The 18,951-nt window shown below is 32.5% G+C and overlaps 1 protein-coding gene across 4 annotated transcripts in view; it reads left to right on the forward strand.

The window, feature by feature from the left end:
* LOC132747383 (tumor protein D54-like) overlaps positions 1 to 18,951 on the forward strand; it is a 47,941-nt gene that overhangs the window by 13,901 nt on the left and 15,089 nt on the right. The window contains exons 1-4 of one of the 4 annotated variants that reach the window (XM_060736746.1): positions 6,914 to 7,633; positions 8,944 to 9,074; positions 9,678 to 9,826; positions 17,612 to 17,671. In XM_060736746.1, the coding sequence (XP_060592729.1) occupies positions 7,444 to 7,633; positions 8,944 to 9,074; positions 9,678 to 9,826; positions 17,612 to 17,671 (530 nt within the window). In that variant the 5' untranslated portion in view covers positions 6,914 to 7,443. Of the gene's footprint in view, positions 1 to 6,913; positions 7,634 to 8,943; positions 9,075 to 9,677; positions 9,827 to 17,611; positions 17,672 to 18,951 lie in introns of those variants that run through there. The other 3 variants (XM_060736748.1, XM_060736750.1, XM_060736749.1) reach the window with 3 other exon arrangements.

Raw genomic sequence — 18,951 nt, forward strand, 5'->3', positions numbered from 1 at the left:
TAGCCATGCAACGTTGGGGGGGGGGGGGGTGGGGGGGCCTATATACCAGACTTCCCGAAATACGTCGGTCCGACGGACATGTCCGATAAATTTTGATCAGGTCCGACGAGTTTTTATTCCGGATCGGTCCGACTGTCCGGCTTTTATCCAAGCCGCATGTATACAAAATGGCGTCGCTAAAGGTGCCAAACCTCGGAAAAATAAAAAAACTACGTCAGAGGAACAGGCAAAACAGCAGTAAAAGGATAAAAAGAATAGACCTGAGACAAATTTAATGAATAATAGAAGCAAGATAGTGAATCGTTTGTGTATGATAGGGAGGAGATGATAATGCGCTGTAAGGAATGTGCCGATTTTTACGGCGAAAAAAATAAAAACAAAAAGTGTCTTAGAAATACAAACACAAGTCATTCTTTGATTTTGATCAATTTTATTTGGTCCGACAGATTTCGTTTCGGTCCGACAGATTTTCATGGTTTGTCAGACCGAATGTCTGACAGTTTTTTTCAACTTTCGGGAAGTCTGATATACAGGTGAGCGACCTCAGGGCCATCATGGCCCTCTTGTTTGCTGAAAGCACCAGTTGGCTCGTGCTAGGACATGTAAACTGTTTATACATAGTACAGGGATTTTTTTTTTTTGGCTTATTTTATAGCTGTTATTGGGTCATATTCCCAATTGAAAATAGTATATTATTTTCCCAATCCACAGGAAAAATTCCCAATTACAAAATAAAAATCTAAAATCTTTGCAAATAAGGCTTCTTCACTGTAATAGTGTTTAAATGATTGAAGATGCCATCATAGTAATTGTTTGCATCCATTTTAATCACTGTAAAATTTCAGTCATGCATTTTTCCCAATTTTTAACAAAACACCGCTGAAATTCCCAATTCCATGGGTATGGGTCGTATTCCCCAAATCCTGGAAAAAATCCCTGTTAGCAGTGTTCAATCTAGAGCGCGCCATTGCGACATTGACCCCCTGAAAAGACCGTCGGCGCAAAACAAATTCAACTGTGGGCCCGATGGGCGCACTCATAGAAAATGCCCTAAATGACATTAGAATGTTTTCTTAAACCTGATTAAGTACATAAAAAAAGTTTCTTGTAAATAATATTGATAAATACTAAATTAAAAACTGAAGTTTGTATAGAAAAACAAGAGCATGTTGGTAAGATAGTTTCCGCACTCGGTAACCTTTTTTAAACTTTGATCGCCGGGGTCTGTAAATACTATGTAGACTTGTTCTTTGTACCGTAACTATTACTTACTTTTGAGTCGCAGTTTTTATAAACAAAACAAATCGTCATATTACGAACACGCCTTCATCCAATTAAAAAAGTCTTGAAGATGGAGCTAATCAAACACAATTGGCTTAGGGAGTGTCTGACAATTGAGTAAATAAACTTTGATTGGTCTTAAACTCTTTGGCTGGTCGGTGCTAAAACATTGTGCATATCAGACATCTTAAGCGTGACGTAAAAACTGCTGCCCTGACAAAAGATCAAAGGTACCGGTATGTCAATATACATTGTCTTAGCACCTGTTGACACTTTGTTTTTCGCTTGGATATATTGAGAAGGGTAAATGTTTTTAGCGACTGTTGTAAGTTTATATTCTTCATCAACAAAGCTAATTGGGAAATATGATTTTCTTTTATATATCGGGCGCTGATTAAAATAACTTAGCATTATTATCAAATATCCCTGGTAACATTAAAATAAGATTCATATGTTTTTTTGAACATTATGTCATCGTTTCCTTACCAATCAGTTCTTAAAATTGAGCCTGTATCAACGCTAACAGAACTTTCAAAAATGGTCAAAATGATGTCATTTTTTTTAGTTAGTTGATTGTTTTGGAATTTTGCAACTGTTTTGCTCTATATTATGGTACGTGAACAAGTAACTTAAAAGATACAATACCTTATTTGAATTTGATGTTCTTTTAAGTGTGGTCCCCCATTTTTCTCAAATGACCCCCTTTTGAAAAGTTTGTGGGCCCAAAGGGCCCCCTGGGAATTTGTTCTAGATTGAACACTGCTGTTAGTATATAAAATTCTCTGGATTTTAATTGTCTTAGAATGGGACAATGCCGGTGTTTTTTTCTCTACTTTGGGAATGGTGCCGGTACCAGACTGATTGGGAAAAAATGCGTTATTTTGACTTGAATTGGGAATTTTTTTTTATGCATTTTTTCAGCTACAAATAAAATTAGTCATCATGAATAAAGATAGCTAACAGCGTAGAACTATTGTGTGGTGATTTAAATGAATATGTTCGATTTAAATGATTTCAGAGAAATCACTTGGCCTTGTGGAAATTTTGAAAACCATTTTGGGAATTTAAACATTGGAAATTGGGAATTTTAATGTCTATTTTGTATTGGGAACAGTACCGTTTTAGGGTAGGAAAAAAAACACTGAATGCAATATTTCTATCATTTGAAACACTGTAAAAAATTTAATAGAATATTGCATAAATGTAGGAAAACTGGTTAAAATATATTTTTACTTAATGGTTACATTTTAAACACAATTTATGCTTTTCTCCCATATTTCGTGCATTTTTCCTGTCTTATATTTGGAACTGTTATTTTTTAATAATTTTTAGTTTGGAACTAAAAATTAATTTTAAGTCGTTTTGAATAAAAAATCCTGGAACAATTATGATTATCTAAGCTAGAATTAATATTTAAGCGGTTACAAGCCATGTGACGAGTGCTGCCTTAATCTACACTGTTTTCTATTCAATTAATATATACAGAGGGAAATTCTACCTAAAAATAATGAATTGTTATGAAAGACAAGTTAATTTAAGATATATAACACAAGAAAGATTAAAGAGTACTGGTTGGGGACCACCAAAGCCGGACGGCCCTTGAAATGTTTAATTTAGTATTTTCTTTGTTCAGTGGTTGTCAGTCACTTTTTATCAACAATAAACGCATGTTTCTTCTCAAATTAAGTAAATAATTTTATTTCAACCTCCATAAATGGTAATATTTTAATGTCTATATTTCAAGAATGTTGACGTTGAAATTTGGGGGTCAATAAAGCAATGCCTGACCTCATATACCAGCTATAATCATTTGCAGAGTAAACAATAGATTATCCAAAACTTCAGCATTTGTTGCTGAAATATTGTATATTATGTTAAAAATCAAAACACCCAAGCTTTTATCTGAATTAAATCACATCATGTACATATCTGTCCGGACACATGGTACTGTAGTGTAGACACTTTAGGTGATTTTGATACCTTCCTTGTCAAGCCTCAGATATAAGTGTCAATACATTCAGAAATAAACAAACTAGTTTGTTAGTTAGGAGAAGTACTTAGCTGAAATGTGTTAAAAAATTTTATCTCTAGGTTAAAAATTATGAAATCTGTACGAAAAAATGTTCCTTGATGGTCCCCGACCAGTACTATTAATGGTATTTGCAGGGTTCAAACCGTTCAATGATAATAAGACAAAATATGTTTATGTGTAAATGAAATATTATTAGTTTGTTTTTTTTCTTTCCTGATTATTTTGACCTTGACCTTTTTGTAAACACATGTTGACTGTCCTCAATGTAACCCAATAACTGTTGCAGTAAGATATAGTAAATTTGATCTTTTTTGTGAGCAGATCAATAGTGTTTATAGACTGGTTAGTTTTATCTCATAACATGTTGAAATAATTGAATGGACTTGTCCAGCTTTCAGTTTTGGGACTGTCCATTATCAATAATGTGGATGTCAAGATGAATAAAGCTTAATGTGTTCTTCCTACCAGTAGGATAGTAGACTAATGTCTTTGGTTCAAGCTGGTTAATGATAAATAGATGTTATTCGGAACTCGGCAAATGTAGGTTTTTACATGTTAATCCCCAGTCAAACAAACTTTTACTGTTATAACTTCACGGTGCACTATCTGTCACAATAAAACTTATTAGACTTTATCGAAGCTGTAACTGTAAAAGTTTGTTTGTACCCCCGGATTAGCTGGAAAAACCCAAATATTCTTAATTCCCCAGTAAGTCTATTACCGCAAAGACAGGTGGTTGAGGCCATGGTATATATATATGTTTTTTCCTAGAAACTAGCAGAAAGTGAAAAATGAAAATGCTAAGGTAAAATAAAGTTGTAAAATACTATTATAGGGGTCATGAATGTGGAAAAGATTTATGGAAATGAGATATTTGGTATATTTGAATACCATGTGCTAAACAAAATGTATTTATATACATGCAAACAAATTTAAATGATTGACATTTACTTGCCTGTCAGCAATTTCTTGCTCAAGCCCCATAGTGCCGAATATGGCCTACACAATAAGCAAGTATTTAGTGTATGAAATAAAAGAAATAACAAAACTTGAAAAGCTATTGACTAGACTGAAATGGAAATATTTTGACAGATTAAAAATGAAAAAAAGTTATATACAAATATTAGCAGTTTGTGACTGGCTGCAACTTAATTAAACATTTAGATCTAGTATGATATTGTTATGAATGGTAGAGGTGCGCGGTTTAACCGGTATACCGGTAAACCACGGTCCGAGACATCTGCGGTACGTACCGCGGTACAGACCAGGAAAACCGGTACTTTTAGCTCTAATTTAAAGCAATTACAGATCCGTAAAATGTACTAAATTAAAAAACTTTTTCTGTTGTATACGTTAATGTTTCTTTGAGTTAATCTTTTTGCAAACAACTTTCGCCGACTATTATCATTCTTCGATATTTCTTAGCGAAAATTGAATGCTTTATCGAAAACCGCATGAAAGCCAGAATTGTCGACTTGCATGATTTCAGTTGAAGAAGAAGAATTGTCGACTTACATTTACTTGTCTAAATAACGCTTATTTGATACGAAAACTAATCGTAAAGATTGATAATTCATGAGGGCATTCCTTGCATAAAATTAGGGTGTTACTATTTTAAGTATTTATATAAATAGCGACCAATCAGGCTAGGGGTTTTCCTTACGTCACACACTTAGTGCATGCGAATGGCAATTAACTAATTATATAACGGCATAGAGTAATGTTCGTTCAACTAATGAATATTAATTAAGCAGTAACATGGTCAGCTGTTTTCTATGTGATAATTTTAATTTGCTTTTGGGGTACATGTTAGTTTTGGTTTTTGACACAGATTAATTGAATACTTAGCCCTTGCAATAAAAAAATTACAATAGCAGCTGGGACTCTGTTATAAAATTAACCGATAAATAAATATTTGTCATCGGCTAACGTGCATTTGACCTATTATTTCATTAATCAATAAGCAATAAAAACATTTTATTTTTCCATTTTAACTATATGCAATTTATATAACAGTTGTTAAATGTTGAAAGAGACCAATATGTAATAAAAAAAAACAAGAACTGATCCATGACCCAATTAATTTATGATTGTCAACATGCGAAAGTACCTGATTGAAAAAAGTTAAATGGTGCTTTGATTAATCTGTATTTTATAGATCTGCTTAAATTTAATATTTGAAATTCTATACCAGCCTACCTTGATACTTATTTTAGGGATAAAAATTAACCTATAGCATACAATGAAATTCGTGGTATACCGCGGTTTATACCGTGGTTTTTAGGAAAAAACCATGGTATACCCTGGTATTTTCTTTCTGGCGGTACCCAACTCTAATGAATGGCCTTGAATAAAACTATTCTGTAATCTTATGTGACCTTTGTGGAAAGGTCATTGACAAATACATTTATAATGTAAGATTAAATGAGATAGGCAATCAAAAAGAAATCACATGGTTGAATGATTTTGCTATTTTAAGGTTAACCCTTATCCTGCTGATTGGACAAGTTCAGCTTTGTCATTGGACCTGACCATCGTTGAATTTAGGGAGTTTTTTGATAAATTTGAATCACAATGATATTATTATGAAGATAATAGTAATATTGAAGAGTCTGGTCAGACTGCTTGAATATTTAGACTGGGCAGACTATATACAGGCTGGACAGTAACAGTAGTTTGTCAAATAAACTCAAATAAAAGATTTTTTATATTGTCTTGAAAGCCTCATGTGTCCAGATGACCAAAAATTAATATTGAAAAAACAAATCAAAATAAAGATAATGTACTGGGATTTTAAGAAAAGTAAAAATATTCAAGATTCAAGTAATCTTAAATATTATTTTGTGATTTGCAATATATCTATCAACATATTTCTACTGTGTGACTAAAACACAGAGCTATAATTTTGCATATTTTGATCTCTTTTCGGTGATTTATGTGGATTGTAAGTGCTGCCTGCAATTTGTAAATAACTTTCTTTGCTTACTTCACAATATTTTGCTTTAAAATTTTCATGAAAATTAGCATGAACCTGAAGGCATGCTGCTTTACACAAATTTTGTATAGGTTATCATAGATTTGCCTTTGTAGTATCTTTCTGCCACATATAATGATTGTACATGTATGTTTCTGAAGTCATGGTCACTCATTATAATAATAGGCTTTTCCTTCGTTAAAATTCTTAGATTATAATTTGGACCTGGTAAATAATTTTAATTGTAACAGTTTAATATATTTGAGCTGGCAAACTCTGGTTTACAAAATTTACTAGAAACTTGACATACTTGTCTTAAGTCTGTAGAGCAAAACATCAATTATTGATTCACTAGTGGATGTGTCAGAGGTTATCATTATTACTTATTATAATTAAGGTGTGCACAAGGAAGTTCAATATTCATTAGTCCAGGGAAGAACTTTTCAATTTTATATCAAAACACATGACCTCCCTTTTATAAAATTTTAAAACCTTTATAAAAATCTTGTATTTATCCCAGCATTGAAAAGTCACCTATTCACGTGTACAGGTACAGGTAAATCAAAATTGTTATGTGACAGTTTATCTATATATCAGTGACGGAAGACATTACATCACTGTGTTTGCATTGTACACAGTGCAATATTTACTGTGATAATATAATATTAGTTACATTACATACATGTACACATAATTAACAATATTTTACAGTGACTACTGTGTTAGTAAGGTCGATCATTGGACATAGATAAATGATGTGTGGTATTTGAGGACAGTTTGTTCGAAATCGGTGTAGGAAAAGTTATTCTGTAGATAAAATATGCATGTTTAAAATGACATGTAATTGGAATTAATTTAACATCGTATGTGTGACCAATTTTGCAAGTTTCATTTTTGGAACATTAAGAATTTACGTTAAGAAAATAAAATAAAATGGAAATGTTTTAATGAATTGAAAAGTATGATGAATACATATAGGTTTTAACGTACATTGTGCTTTTAAAGTTTTATCTGCGAAGGAATGGGTCTATTCATACAGTTTTACCCATAGAATTTTCTAAATTTGTTTTAAAAGGTTTTAAATTATATATAGTTATTTATACTAGAAGTGTGTTAATGCACAGCATAGGAATTTCAGTTGATTTGTGTTGTAAGAATGAGCTCCCTCACAGAATCGGATGAGGACCTGTTTTACACACCTAAGATTAGTTCACCTGGAAACTTTCGTAGATATTTGGATATATCTCGGTCTGATTCCCTGTCTGAAGATGACATAGGGAACCATTCTGGTAATGAAGGGTTTATTGATGATGAACTCTTTCCAGATACCAGTCTGCCTGAAGCAGGTGTGTTATTGAAGCAATTTCGAAATCTTTTTTTTTTGAGTTTTAACAGGCTGATGCCATCACTTGTGATTACTTGTTTAATGTCATTACTCGTAGATCATAATTTATTGATCAGCTGTACAATATAACCATACTCTATATAATTGCTGTAATTTAATATTTTTATTCTGAAATACTGAAAATCACCTATTCAATTTTTAGTACTTTCATTCCAAAGGGTAATGGCTCAAAGTGTTGTATTTGTGATATTTTTTGTGTAAATTTAAAATTGCATGTTCACTTAATAAATTTTTTTGCGGTACATGTGTAACAATGTCTCAAAAATTAATTGGTACTGAACTAGTGGTCACATTCACAGAGCTGGCATTAATGATATTTTGTGTACATAAATAACCAGTATAGATTCTGTACAAACTACCATTTGCTTAAATCTGACTGGAAACTACTGTGATGGCTATTGATAATATTTTAGTAATTTGATAATGAATCCTTTAAACAAGTTTAAATGGACTGGTCTAACTTACTTAATTCAAATCAGGACAGTCCAGTAATTTTTTTTGGTTGATTTTGACCCCGAAATAAGGCCTCTTCACAATGCCAAAAACACATAAAAAATTCACAAAAATTTGTAAAAAATTCACAATTGGCAGGATTGCTTTTCAGTTCCAAATAAATAATGTACTGACAAATGACAATCTTGAGAATTTGATTGATATATTTAAGGGAATAAAAAGAAGAAAGCTGAAACTATGAATATAATTAATAAAATGGATGAATAAAGTGCCTACAGGTGATGATTTATTCTTGTTTATTTTTTCACAATTTGACAGATTATCGCGCTAAAAATTCACAATGGTTGTTGCGAAAAAAGTAAAAAAAAATCACTGCAGTCCTTTACACAAATTAATTAACTTATAGGTTAACATTCAAACTTGACAGCATTCACACCTTATTACATGAAGTATGTATCATTAAACCCCCCCCCCCACCTTCTTTTTATTACATTCAGTATTATGTACTTATCATCTGGTAGTGAATCATATTGATATGTTTGTTGATGCATTAAATCTTTCACCATGTATGATATCATTTCTTGTAGATTAGGCTACTTTTCCACCAATATTACATCTTTTCCCCTAATTTATGAAATCTTTTCCCTATTTATGATCATTTCCCATTTATAATAAACAGTTTTTCCCCACTACATGTATATGGTATGATAGGTTTACTTTTTGTACAGGTTAATATCATTTGGTTAATGTATTTACTTGGCAGTAGAAGATTTATATAAATGTTTATTTATCTTCCAGATTTGTACCCGGACTTAAGCTCACCTAACTTTGAGGGTGGCCAGGAAGTACATGGAGACCATGGAGAACCGGCTCAGCCAATACCCATGTCTGATGAACAAAAGAAAGAATTACAGGATGAACTTGAGAAGGTCAAATATCATTTATGAACTTTAAAGTAAAATTTGAAATCATCACTTAGAAATAATTACATGTAAATTGGGTCTGGACTTGTGACCACTTCTGTAAAAGTAGCATTCCCCCATCTCAAGTATGCACAAGTAGTCACTTGTTGAAATTTTGTTTCCCCTCTTTGTAAAACTTTAATTTGAAAGTAGTTTCATAACCATTTTCAACCATTTTAAGACTTTTATACCAGATATGTTGGTGGTACAGTATATGTATATGGAAAAAATGTGCCTAAATTTGAAATCTTTAAAATAAACAGAAAATAATTATCAAATGAAAAATTAAACTGATACATATGAATTATGATATGAAAATTGATCTTAATTTGCAGGTATTTTAAGCAGAAAGGACTTGGTATTTAAAAGTTTATTTCAGTATTTTAAGAAGAAAATCGGCGTTGAAAAAAAAAGGAAAAAAAATGAAAATAAATGAGAATGTTGTTTTTATAACTGGTAAGAAAACAAAAATATTTTTGGGTTACTTAAATGTAGTACCAACATAACTATATGAAGAAGTTATGACAGTGGCATGAACTAACATTACCATTTATGTCACTATTCATACAGGTTGAAGGCGAGATAGCCACGTTGAGGCAAGTTTTAGGTTCCAAAATTCGCTACTCTGCGGAGCTAAAGAGAAAGCTGGGTATCACACCCCTACAAGAGATGAAGAATGACTTCCAATTGGGAATTAAAACAATAAAAGATTCTACGCCGTAAGTAACATCAATCAAAATTGAAATATGTGTATGGAAGTTTTATTTGAAATATTAATGGTACCCCCAAAGCAGCATGGTTGAGGTTCCTGGCTGATAACTTGCCCATCATCTGAGCTGATGTGAATCATGCTAGAGAGTATAGAATTTTTTACCATAAACTAGCAGTTTCATCTAGATATCTGTATGTGGGTGGCCCTACCTATGTTACATCTTAGGGCTTAGATATTACAAGGGAGAATTCTTTCACCTGTATAGCTGAAGAGTTGTCACATGACTTTGATGAATGAGCTCTCTTTGCGTGGTTGTTTTCAAATGCTTTAAAGAGAGATTGGTGAGACAATTATATAAATCGCCATAATGACACTCGATTGTTTGACAGATATAGAAATGATGTTACTGACCGAAAATTGCAGAAAACTTGCTCATAATATATATTCCATAACATGTGCATTAACACAGAAGAACATTGATTGCCTCAATTTTAACATAGTTGAGATTGGTTTACATACACCAGGGTTTGTACAGTATTCAACTATTGATAAGTGCTTAAATTTGAGTTCCTTTCTTCAAAATTGTGTGAAGAAGGCCTTGAATGTCTCAGAGTCTGTATAAAACCTGTACAATAACAATAAAATTATATGCACTGATCTTTTTACTACAGAGTGCTTTCCAAGAAGCAATTAAATTACATTAGTAGTGAGAAAAATCAAACTTTGTTTGTACCCATTTAATTTTTGTACAATTGAAAATCATCCCCCATTCCTACATGTGCTGTGATTTTGGAAACAGTCTTGTCTCATACCAGTTCCATTGGCTGACATAAGAATGTATAGATATTTGTCTCTTGCACAGATATTAAGATACAAACAATTAGGCATAATTATAGTGTTTAAGCAGGTCACACAATCATATTATTCTTCCTGGGCAGATAACCTATGATACTGTACCGTTCTGTTTAAAGTAGGAAGGTTAGGGTGTTAATATAATTTTTAGATAAACTGTGTCATTTTACAAGACTTTGTATTGTAATACTTTTTAGCTCGACTATACGAAGTATATGGAGAGCTGTCCTACTCGCCCCGGCGTCGGCGTCCGCGTCCAGATTTTAGATTAAAGTTTTGGTGCAGTAAAATATTTTTCACTATAACTTTGTCATTTCTTAAGGTATCAACTTCAAACTTCAAATATATGTTCCTTATCATCAACCACATCTTATGTGACAAAGTTCATAACTCTAGCACCAATATTTTCAGATTTATCTCCCTTGAACTTAGAATTTTTCTTAAAAAAATACTATTTTTTTACTGTTACTTCTTTATTTCTTAAGGGATCAACCTCATACTTCAAATATATGTACCTTATCATCATCCCCATCTTATGTGACAAGGTTCATAACTCTAGCACCAATATTTTCAGATTTATCTCCCTTTGAACTTAGAATTTTCCTAAAAAGTACTATTTCTTACTGTTTCTTCTTTATTTCTTAAGGGATCAACCTCATACTTCAAATATATTTACGTTTTCATCATCCCCATCTTATGTGACAAGGTCCATAACTCTAGCACCAATATTGCAAGAATTATCTCCCAATAAACTTAGATTTTTTTTACTAGAAAAATGTTATTTTTATTATAACTTTTTTATTTTTAAAGGTATCTACCTCAAACTTCAAATACTTAATCCTTATCATCAATTACATTTTATTGTGACAATGTTTCATAACTCTTGAAGCAATATTTACACATTTATCTCTCTTTGAACTTAGGATTTTCTTTAAGAAATATAATAACTTCTTTTTTAAGGTATCTACTTCAAACTTCAAATATATATTACTTATTATTACACAAATGTTGTGTGACAAGGTCCATAACTCTAGCATGACTATTTCTAGAATTATTCCCCTTGATCTTTGGAATTAATGTTAACAAATATTATTTTTTTACTATAACTTAATACATAATTATACATAATTGATTTTTATACGTTTGAAAAAACGGGACGTATTATGGGAACGCCCCTGGCGGGCGGGCGGGCGGGCGGGCGGCGTCCAATTTTGTCCGGAGCATATCTCCTACATGTATGGAGGGATTTTAATGAAACTTCATATAAATGTTCACCACTATGAGGAGCAGTGTCGCGCACATGAACCAGGTCTCTAGGTCAAAGGTCAAGGTCACACTTAGAGCTCATTGAAAAATGCTTGTCCGGAGCAAAACTTCCACATGTATAGAGGGATTTCAATATAACTTGGCACAAATGTTCACCATTGTGAGGCGGAGTGTCGCGTGCAAGATTCAGGTCCTTGCGGCCAAGGTCAAGGTCACACATAGAGGTCAAAGTTCAGATAAAAATATGAAGATGTGTATATGGACCATTTAGTCATCATTTATTGAGGGATTGTAACACAAATGGTCATTATCAAAGACTATGGCTGTGATACATATAATTTAGGTCAATATATACAAGGTCAAGGTCACTAAAGATGATGAAATATCCAGATTTTTGTAAATAGAATTTAATCAAAGGGAGACAACAAAGTTATTACTTTGTTCATAAATGACTTACACAATTACTCCCCTTGATCTATTTTCACTTTCAATTCTCAAAAAATAGAATTTAATCAAAGGGCATGAAATAATCCTCTTTCTTGGACTTGAGTATGTTCTAAAGAATGTAACATTTATTTACACATGTTTCATTCATTGGTCAAGATTCTTAACTGTGATAACTATGGTGTTCTGTAGACTTTGTATTTGTTCATAAAGATCATACAGTAATTACCTTATCAAATGTAAATACTTTCTCATAGAAATTTAATTATATTTTAATTTTCAAGTAAATATCAGTTCAGCTCATTCAAAGATTAAGAATTGTAATGAAATGTATTTCCCTAGAATAAAATCTTAAATCAGAATTTTTTAGTTATTAAATTACATGTACTTTTTATACGCCCGTTTAAAAAAAAGATAAAAATATGAAGATGTGTATAGGGACGATTTAATCATCATTTATTGAGGGATTGTAACACAAATGGTCATTATAATGACTACGGATGTGACACATGTACTTTAGGTCAATATATGCAAGGTCAAGGTCACTAAAGATGGTGAAATATCCAGATTTTGTCTGGAGCATATCTCCTACATGTATGGAAGAATTTTTATAATACTTTATGGAAATGTTCACCACCATGATATGTATTGCTCCATGCATGGATCCAGGTCTCCAGGTCAAAGGTCAAGGTCACACTTAGAGCTCATTGAAAAACGCTTGTCCGGAGCAAAACTTCTACATTCATAGGGGGTTTTCAATATAACTTGGCACAAATGTTCACCATTGTGAGGCTGAGTGTCGCATGCAAAATTCAGATCCCTGCGACCAAAGTCAAGGTTACACATAGAGGTCAAAGTTCAGATAAAAATTTGAAGATGGTTATAGGGACCATTTAGTCATCATTTATTGATGGATTGTAGCACAAATGGTAACTATCATGACTACAGGTGTTACACATTTAATTTAGGTTAATATTTGCAAGGTCAAGGTCACTGGAGATGATTAAATATCCAGATGTTGTCCGGAGCATATTTTCTACATGCATGGAGGAATTTTAATGTTACTTTTATAGAAATTGTTTCACCACCATGAGACGTAGTGCCCTGCACATAAACCAAGTCTCTAGGTCAAAGGTGAAGGTCACAGTTAGAGCTCATAGAAAAAAACACTTGTCTGGAGCAAAACTTCTACATGCATAGAGGGATTTCAATATAATTTGGCACAAATGTTCATTATTGTGAGGCTGAGTGCCGTGCATAAAATTTTCAGGTCCCTGCGACCAAGGTCAAGGTCACACATTCTGTGCATATCTTCCCTATTGATTTGTTTTAAGGTTCATTTAACAACACAGTGCCAAGAAATAAAAACTTGCTTGCTAGATAACACTTATCCATAATGCCCCCATCTCCATCTAAAGCTTTTTCGTAAACGGGCGTATTTTGTGACTATGGCACCCTTGTTCTTTCATAGTTTTGTCCTCCTTACTGCGTCCAGTATTTTATTAGTCGAGCTTCGCTGTCTCCTGTGACAGCTCTTGTTAGTCCCCTACCGGTTTACCGGAGGGGACTTTAGGTTTACCCTCCGTCCGTCCGTCCGTCAGTCCGTCCGTCCACAAAAACTGGATCCCGCGATAAAGCAAAAAGTACTGAAAATATTTTAATGAAACTTGATATATGGATAGATGGCAGTAGGAGATTATGCATGTCCTTTTCTTTTCTTCCTGTGTTGAAAATTCTGGTTGCTATGGCAACAAATAGACTGAAAATATGGCAAATTTTACACACAACTGGATCCCGCAATAACGCAAAAAGTACTGAAAATATTTTTATGAAACTTGATATATGGATAGATGGCAGTATGGAGATTATGCACGTCTTTGTTCTTTTCTTCCTATGTTGAAAATTCTGGTTGCTATGGCAACAAATAGACTGAAAATATGGCAAATTTTACACATAACCTGGATCCAGTGATAACACAAAAAGTACTGAAAATATGTTTATGAAACTTGACATATGGGTATATGGCAGTATGGAAATTATGCACATCCTTTTCTTATCTTCCTATGTTGAAAATTCTGGTTGCTATGGCAACAAATAGACTGAATTTCAAGATTTATGATCCTAGTTTTTAAGTCTTTTTTCACTATAAGTTCTTTATTTCTTAAGGTATTTTCTTCAAACTTTAAATATAAGTTGCTTGTCATCAACCACATCATATGTGACAAGGTTTACAACTCTAGCACAAAATTTATCAGAATTACCTCCCTTGAACTTAAAATTTTCATGAAAAAACATTGTTTATTTAACTTCTTTTTCTGAATATATCTACTTCAAACTTCATATAAATGTTTCTTATTATCACTCAACATTTGTGAGTGTTCAATACTCTAACAAGACTATTTACAGTCTATAGACAGAATTATGCCCGTTTTGAACTTAGATTTTTTTTTTGAGAAATTTGTGTTTTTACTCAAACTTCTTCAATCATGATAGGATTTTAAAAATGTTATATTTTGATAACAGGGATGTTTAAAAAATATCTTAAGAGTGTCCTTCAGTCCGTCTGTCTGTACATAAAAACTGTTTCCTGTGATCACTTTTAAAGAACTTTTTCAACAAATTTACTTAAAATAGGAACATAAGTGAATGGCCAATGGCCCTTCAGAATTTTGCTTGGGCTCTTACCGGTAGGGGATTTATGGATTGCTTGCAATACTATGATAATTGCTTGTTTTAGAGTGTCCTCAGTCCGTCTGTCTGTCTGTTCATAAAAACTGTTTCCTGTGATCGCTTTTAAAGAACTTTCCAACAAATTTACTTAAAATAGAGAAAAATTGAAACATTAGTGAATGACCAATGGCCCTTCAGAATGTTGATGGGGTTCTAACCGGTAGGGGACTTATGGATTGCTTGCAATACTATGATAATTGCTTGTTTTTATTATTATTATTTCAAGAGACATTATTTGATATGATAGATAATTTGCTTTAATTTGTTTGTTCTGTGTATCTTTGTTTTTTGCAATTCTATTTTATTTCATCAGGATAGTAGCAATCATCATCAAAGTCTGTTTAGTCAGGCCAGCCTTAAGTTCCCTGACCTGGGCTGCGTTTCATGGAGAGTCCTAAGTCTTAAGTTTGTCTTAAGTTAAAAATTGTGACAATTTTGCGTTTCAAAGAAAGTCTTAAAAAAGGTCCTAACTTATGACTCCTAAATTTATGACCAAAAACAGTCCTAAGTCTAGGAGTGTTTAAAAGGTATCTTAAGATTGTCCTAAGTCAAAACCACTCCAAAATCAAACAACTTTTTGTTGAATTTTGTTTTGAAAACTATCTAGAATGATAGATAATGGTCTAACTAAGAAAATAAATCCGAACACCAATATCTTTAATTCAGTCATTAACGCTGTACAGACGTTTAAAGGTTTGTTTTACATGACGTCACAATGTAGCGCCAAATATCACGTGCAAAACAAGACGCGTCTATAAAATAATAATATTACTGCGCGCTGTACAATTGCAGTTGCGTAGCAAGCAAAGGGGTTGGTAACTATTTTTTTTTACTATAAAATTAAAATAAAATGGTTACTTTATCGTTTTTCGTGAAATATGGTATATATTTTCACTCAACATGATAAGAAGGCAATACATTACTTTTTAGCTCGACTTTTCTATGAAAAGGGGAGCTATCCTACTCGCCCCGGCGTCGGCGTCGGCGTTGGCGTCACACCTTGGTTAAGTTTTTCGTACCACCCCACTTTATTTCAGAAGTATTACAAGTATGGCTTTTGAAACTTACCATACTTGTTCACCATCATAACCTCCATCTACAGACAAGAGTACATAACTCTGTCAAGGTTTTTGACAGAATTATGGCCCTTTTTTGACTTAGAAAGTGTATTGAGCTTGGTTAAGTTTTTTGTACCACCTCACTTTATTTCAAAACCATTGGAGGTATTGCTTTGAAACTGACCATACTTGTTTACCATCACGACCTTCATCAACAGACAAGAGGACATAACTCTGTCAAGGTTTTTGACAGAATTATGCCCCTTTTTGACTTAGAAAATACATTGAATATGGGTAAAAATCCACTTATTGCCTTAACCCTTTGAGATATTGCTTTGAAACTTTTAATGCTATTTCACATCATTACCCCCATCTGTACGCAAGAGAAGGTAACTCTGTCAAGGATTTGTTTTAAAAATTAAGGCCTTTTATCGACTTAGAATCTTGGTTAAGTTTTTAGTACCAGTCCACTTTTTGACTGAACTGTTTGAGATATTAATTTGAAAGTTGGAATACTTGTTTACAATCATGATTCCCAAACATGTCCAGGAGAAGGTAATTCTGTCAAAGATTTTATTTGAATTATGGCCCTTAACTGTCAATGTTTTGTATTATAGGCAAGCACTAAAAAACTTAAAAAATCTAAAAAAATTCATTCCTATCCACTTGTTCACTTTACCATAAATTATGTCATAATAAAATAATTCTTCACTAAATATCTTAATGCTCATGGCCATTGTTCACTTTAAAAATACAGAGATTCTTGTATTGCCTTTTACTGCAAAAACTTTTTTTATTGGCAAGCAATAAAAAAGTCGAGCGCGCTGTCTTACGGACAGCTCTTGTTGTACTTGCTATAACAAATTACATAGTAAATCCAATCCGGGATTATGCGCGTGCCATTGTATTTTGTAACTTTTTTCAGGAGAGCGAATTGGTCATAAGTCTTAAGTTTAAGACAAAAGATAGGACAGTTACTTGAAACGGTCCTAAGTGCAAAAACTTTTTCTCCTAAAGTTGGTCATAAGTCCTAGGATTTAGGATTAACTTAGGACTCTCCATGAAACGCAGGCCAGGCTCTCTTCACTGTTTAACCTGCCTCATATTGTTCATATTTTAATATTTCTATCTTATCATTAAATATGCCAAATTTTAAGCATAACAAATTTATTCATTCAGCAGGATAAGGGTTAAGATTTAAAGTAAAAAGGTATTGCATACTGGTATCTGTTAATCTGCTAATGAACTACTCCATATTCAAAGCATGGCAAGTTCATTGCACAATTTCAGCAGAATAAAGGGTAAAAATCACAATCCATCCGACATGTTTATTTTGTCATCATTTTATCATTGAATGTTTTATATTCTTATCATTTCATTGTTCAATATATTTTTTTTTTTTTTTCGAATATTTTTGTGAGTATTTATTTTTGCACCGACAGATACCAAAAGACAAATGAAAAGCTTCATGATCTTAACGAGAAGTTACATCAATCCCCAGCGTAAGTTGCACCATGTAGCATGCTGTAGCAGGAATCTATGTGTGTAGTTTTTCTGTTTGTGTCTATTTTATTGTATTAAAGATCTCCTTCCCTGATACCTAGACAGGGCACTTGTTTTTGGCCTTTTCAGTACTAATATCCTATGAGTACATATATGTAATATAATATGTAAAGTTGAACTTTATTTGGTCCATACTGGAAATACCAAATTGCGGACATACAAGGGATATACCACATGGTGAACATACCACATGCCACATGGAAATGGTAACACATGGAAGTAAATGCACTATAAACTGTTCTCTCTCTCTTCATTTTCACAAATGAGCAGTAATCCTTAAACTCTTACCATGCTAAATATCTTAAATGGTGTTACCCAACTTTCAATCTTCACAAAACCATTCATTATTACTTTTAAAAAAATTTCAAAATAAATACATGTACTGACTAAATAGTGAACGAAAAGTGTAGACCATGATCAGATTGCAGATTTGTTGCATTTTCTTGGTCTGGACCGGCTGCATAGAATCAATTACCACAAGCAAGCTTATGGTTAATTTTGGACCTAATTAAGTGGAGACAAATTTTATGTTTTGATATATGATTTTTTTTTGCAAGGGTATAGTTATTTAGCCCAAAAGTGGGACAAGAATGTTCAAAAATTCTTCTCAAAATAGACTTTAAGATTTTAATTTTTGACGAAAAAAAGGAAGGCCTTGTGTAATATATTATAGAATTGTCTGTAATTATTTTTAAATGATATTGATCCTTTCGTATAGATTTGAATTTTAGGCATGTTTAAAATAATAATCTTAATAAGTGCCATGCAAGAAAGTTGTCTTGTTTACAAGTGTTGCCCCACATTTGTATTCACCAGCGATGTAACAAGATATGCACTTACTTACAACAAGATATATATATACAGTTTCTATACATGGCTAACTACATATTATTTTCAACATATATATATATATTGTGTATTGAACAAGCCAAATACAATATACTCATCACTGTAAGTGTCGATCTTTCCAGTGACATTGTATTAATTTTTCTATGTAAGGAAATTACATACATTGATGGAAATTTGATGGTGCTACTAGTACTAAAAAGCAATGATCATAAAAAATACATTTTTCTGAAGTAACACTCAAGAGGGATTCCTAATTTTCCTTGAATCCATAAGTTTTTTTTTCTTAAAAACCAACTTCAGAACAAGGACAGCAATATATATTATTATTATATTGTAATAAATATATTTGCAATCCAAAGTTCAATGTTAA

Source organism: Ruditapes philippinarum, unplaced genomic scaffold (assembly GCF_026571515.1).
Source record: "Ruditapes philippinarum isolate M1 unplaced genomic scaffold, ASM2657151v2 ctg4056_1_1_1_1, whole genome shotgun sequence".
In the NCBI taxonomy this organism is placed as follows: Eukaryota; Metazoa; Mollusca; class Bivalvia; order Venerida; family Veneridae; genus Ruditapes; species Ruditapes philippinarum.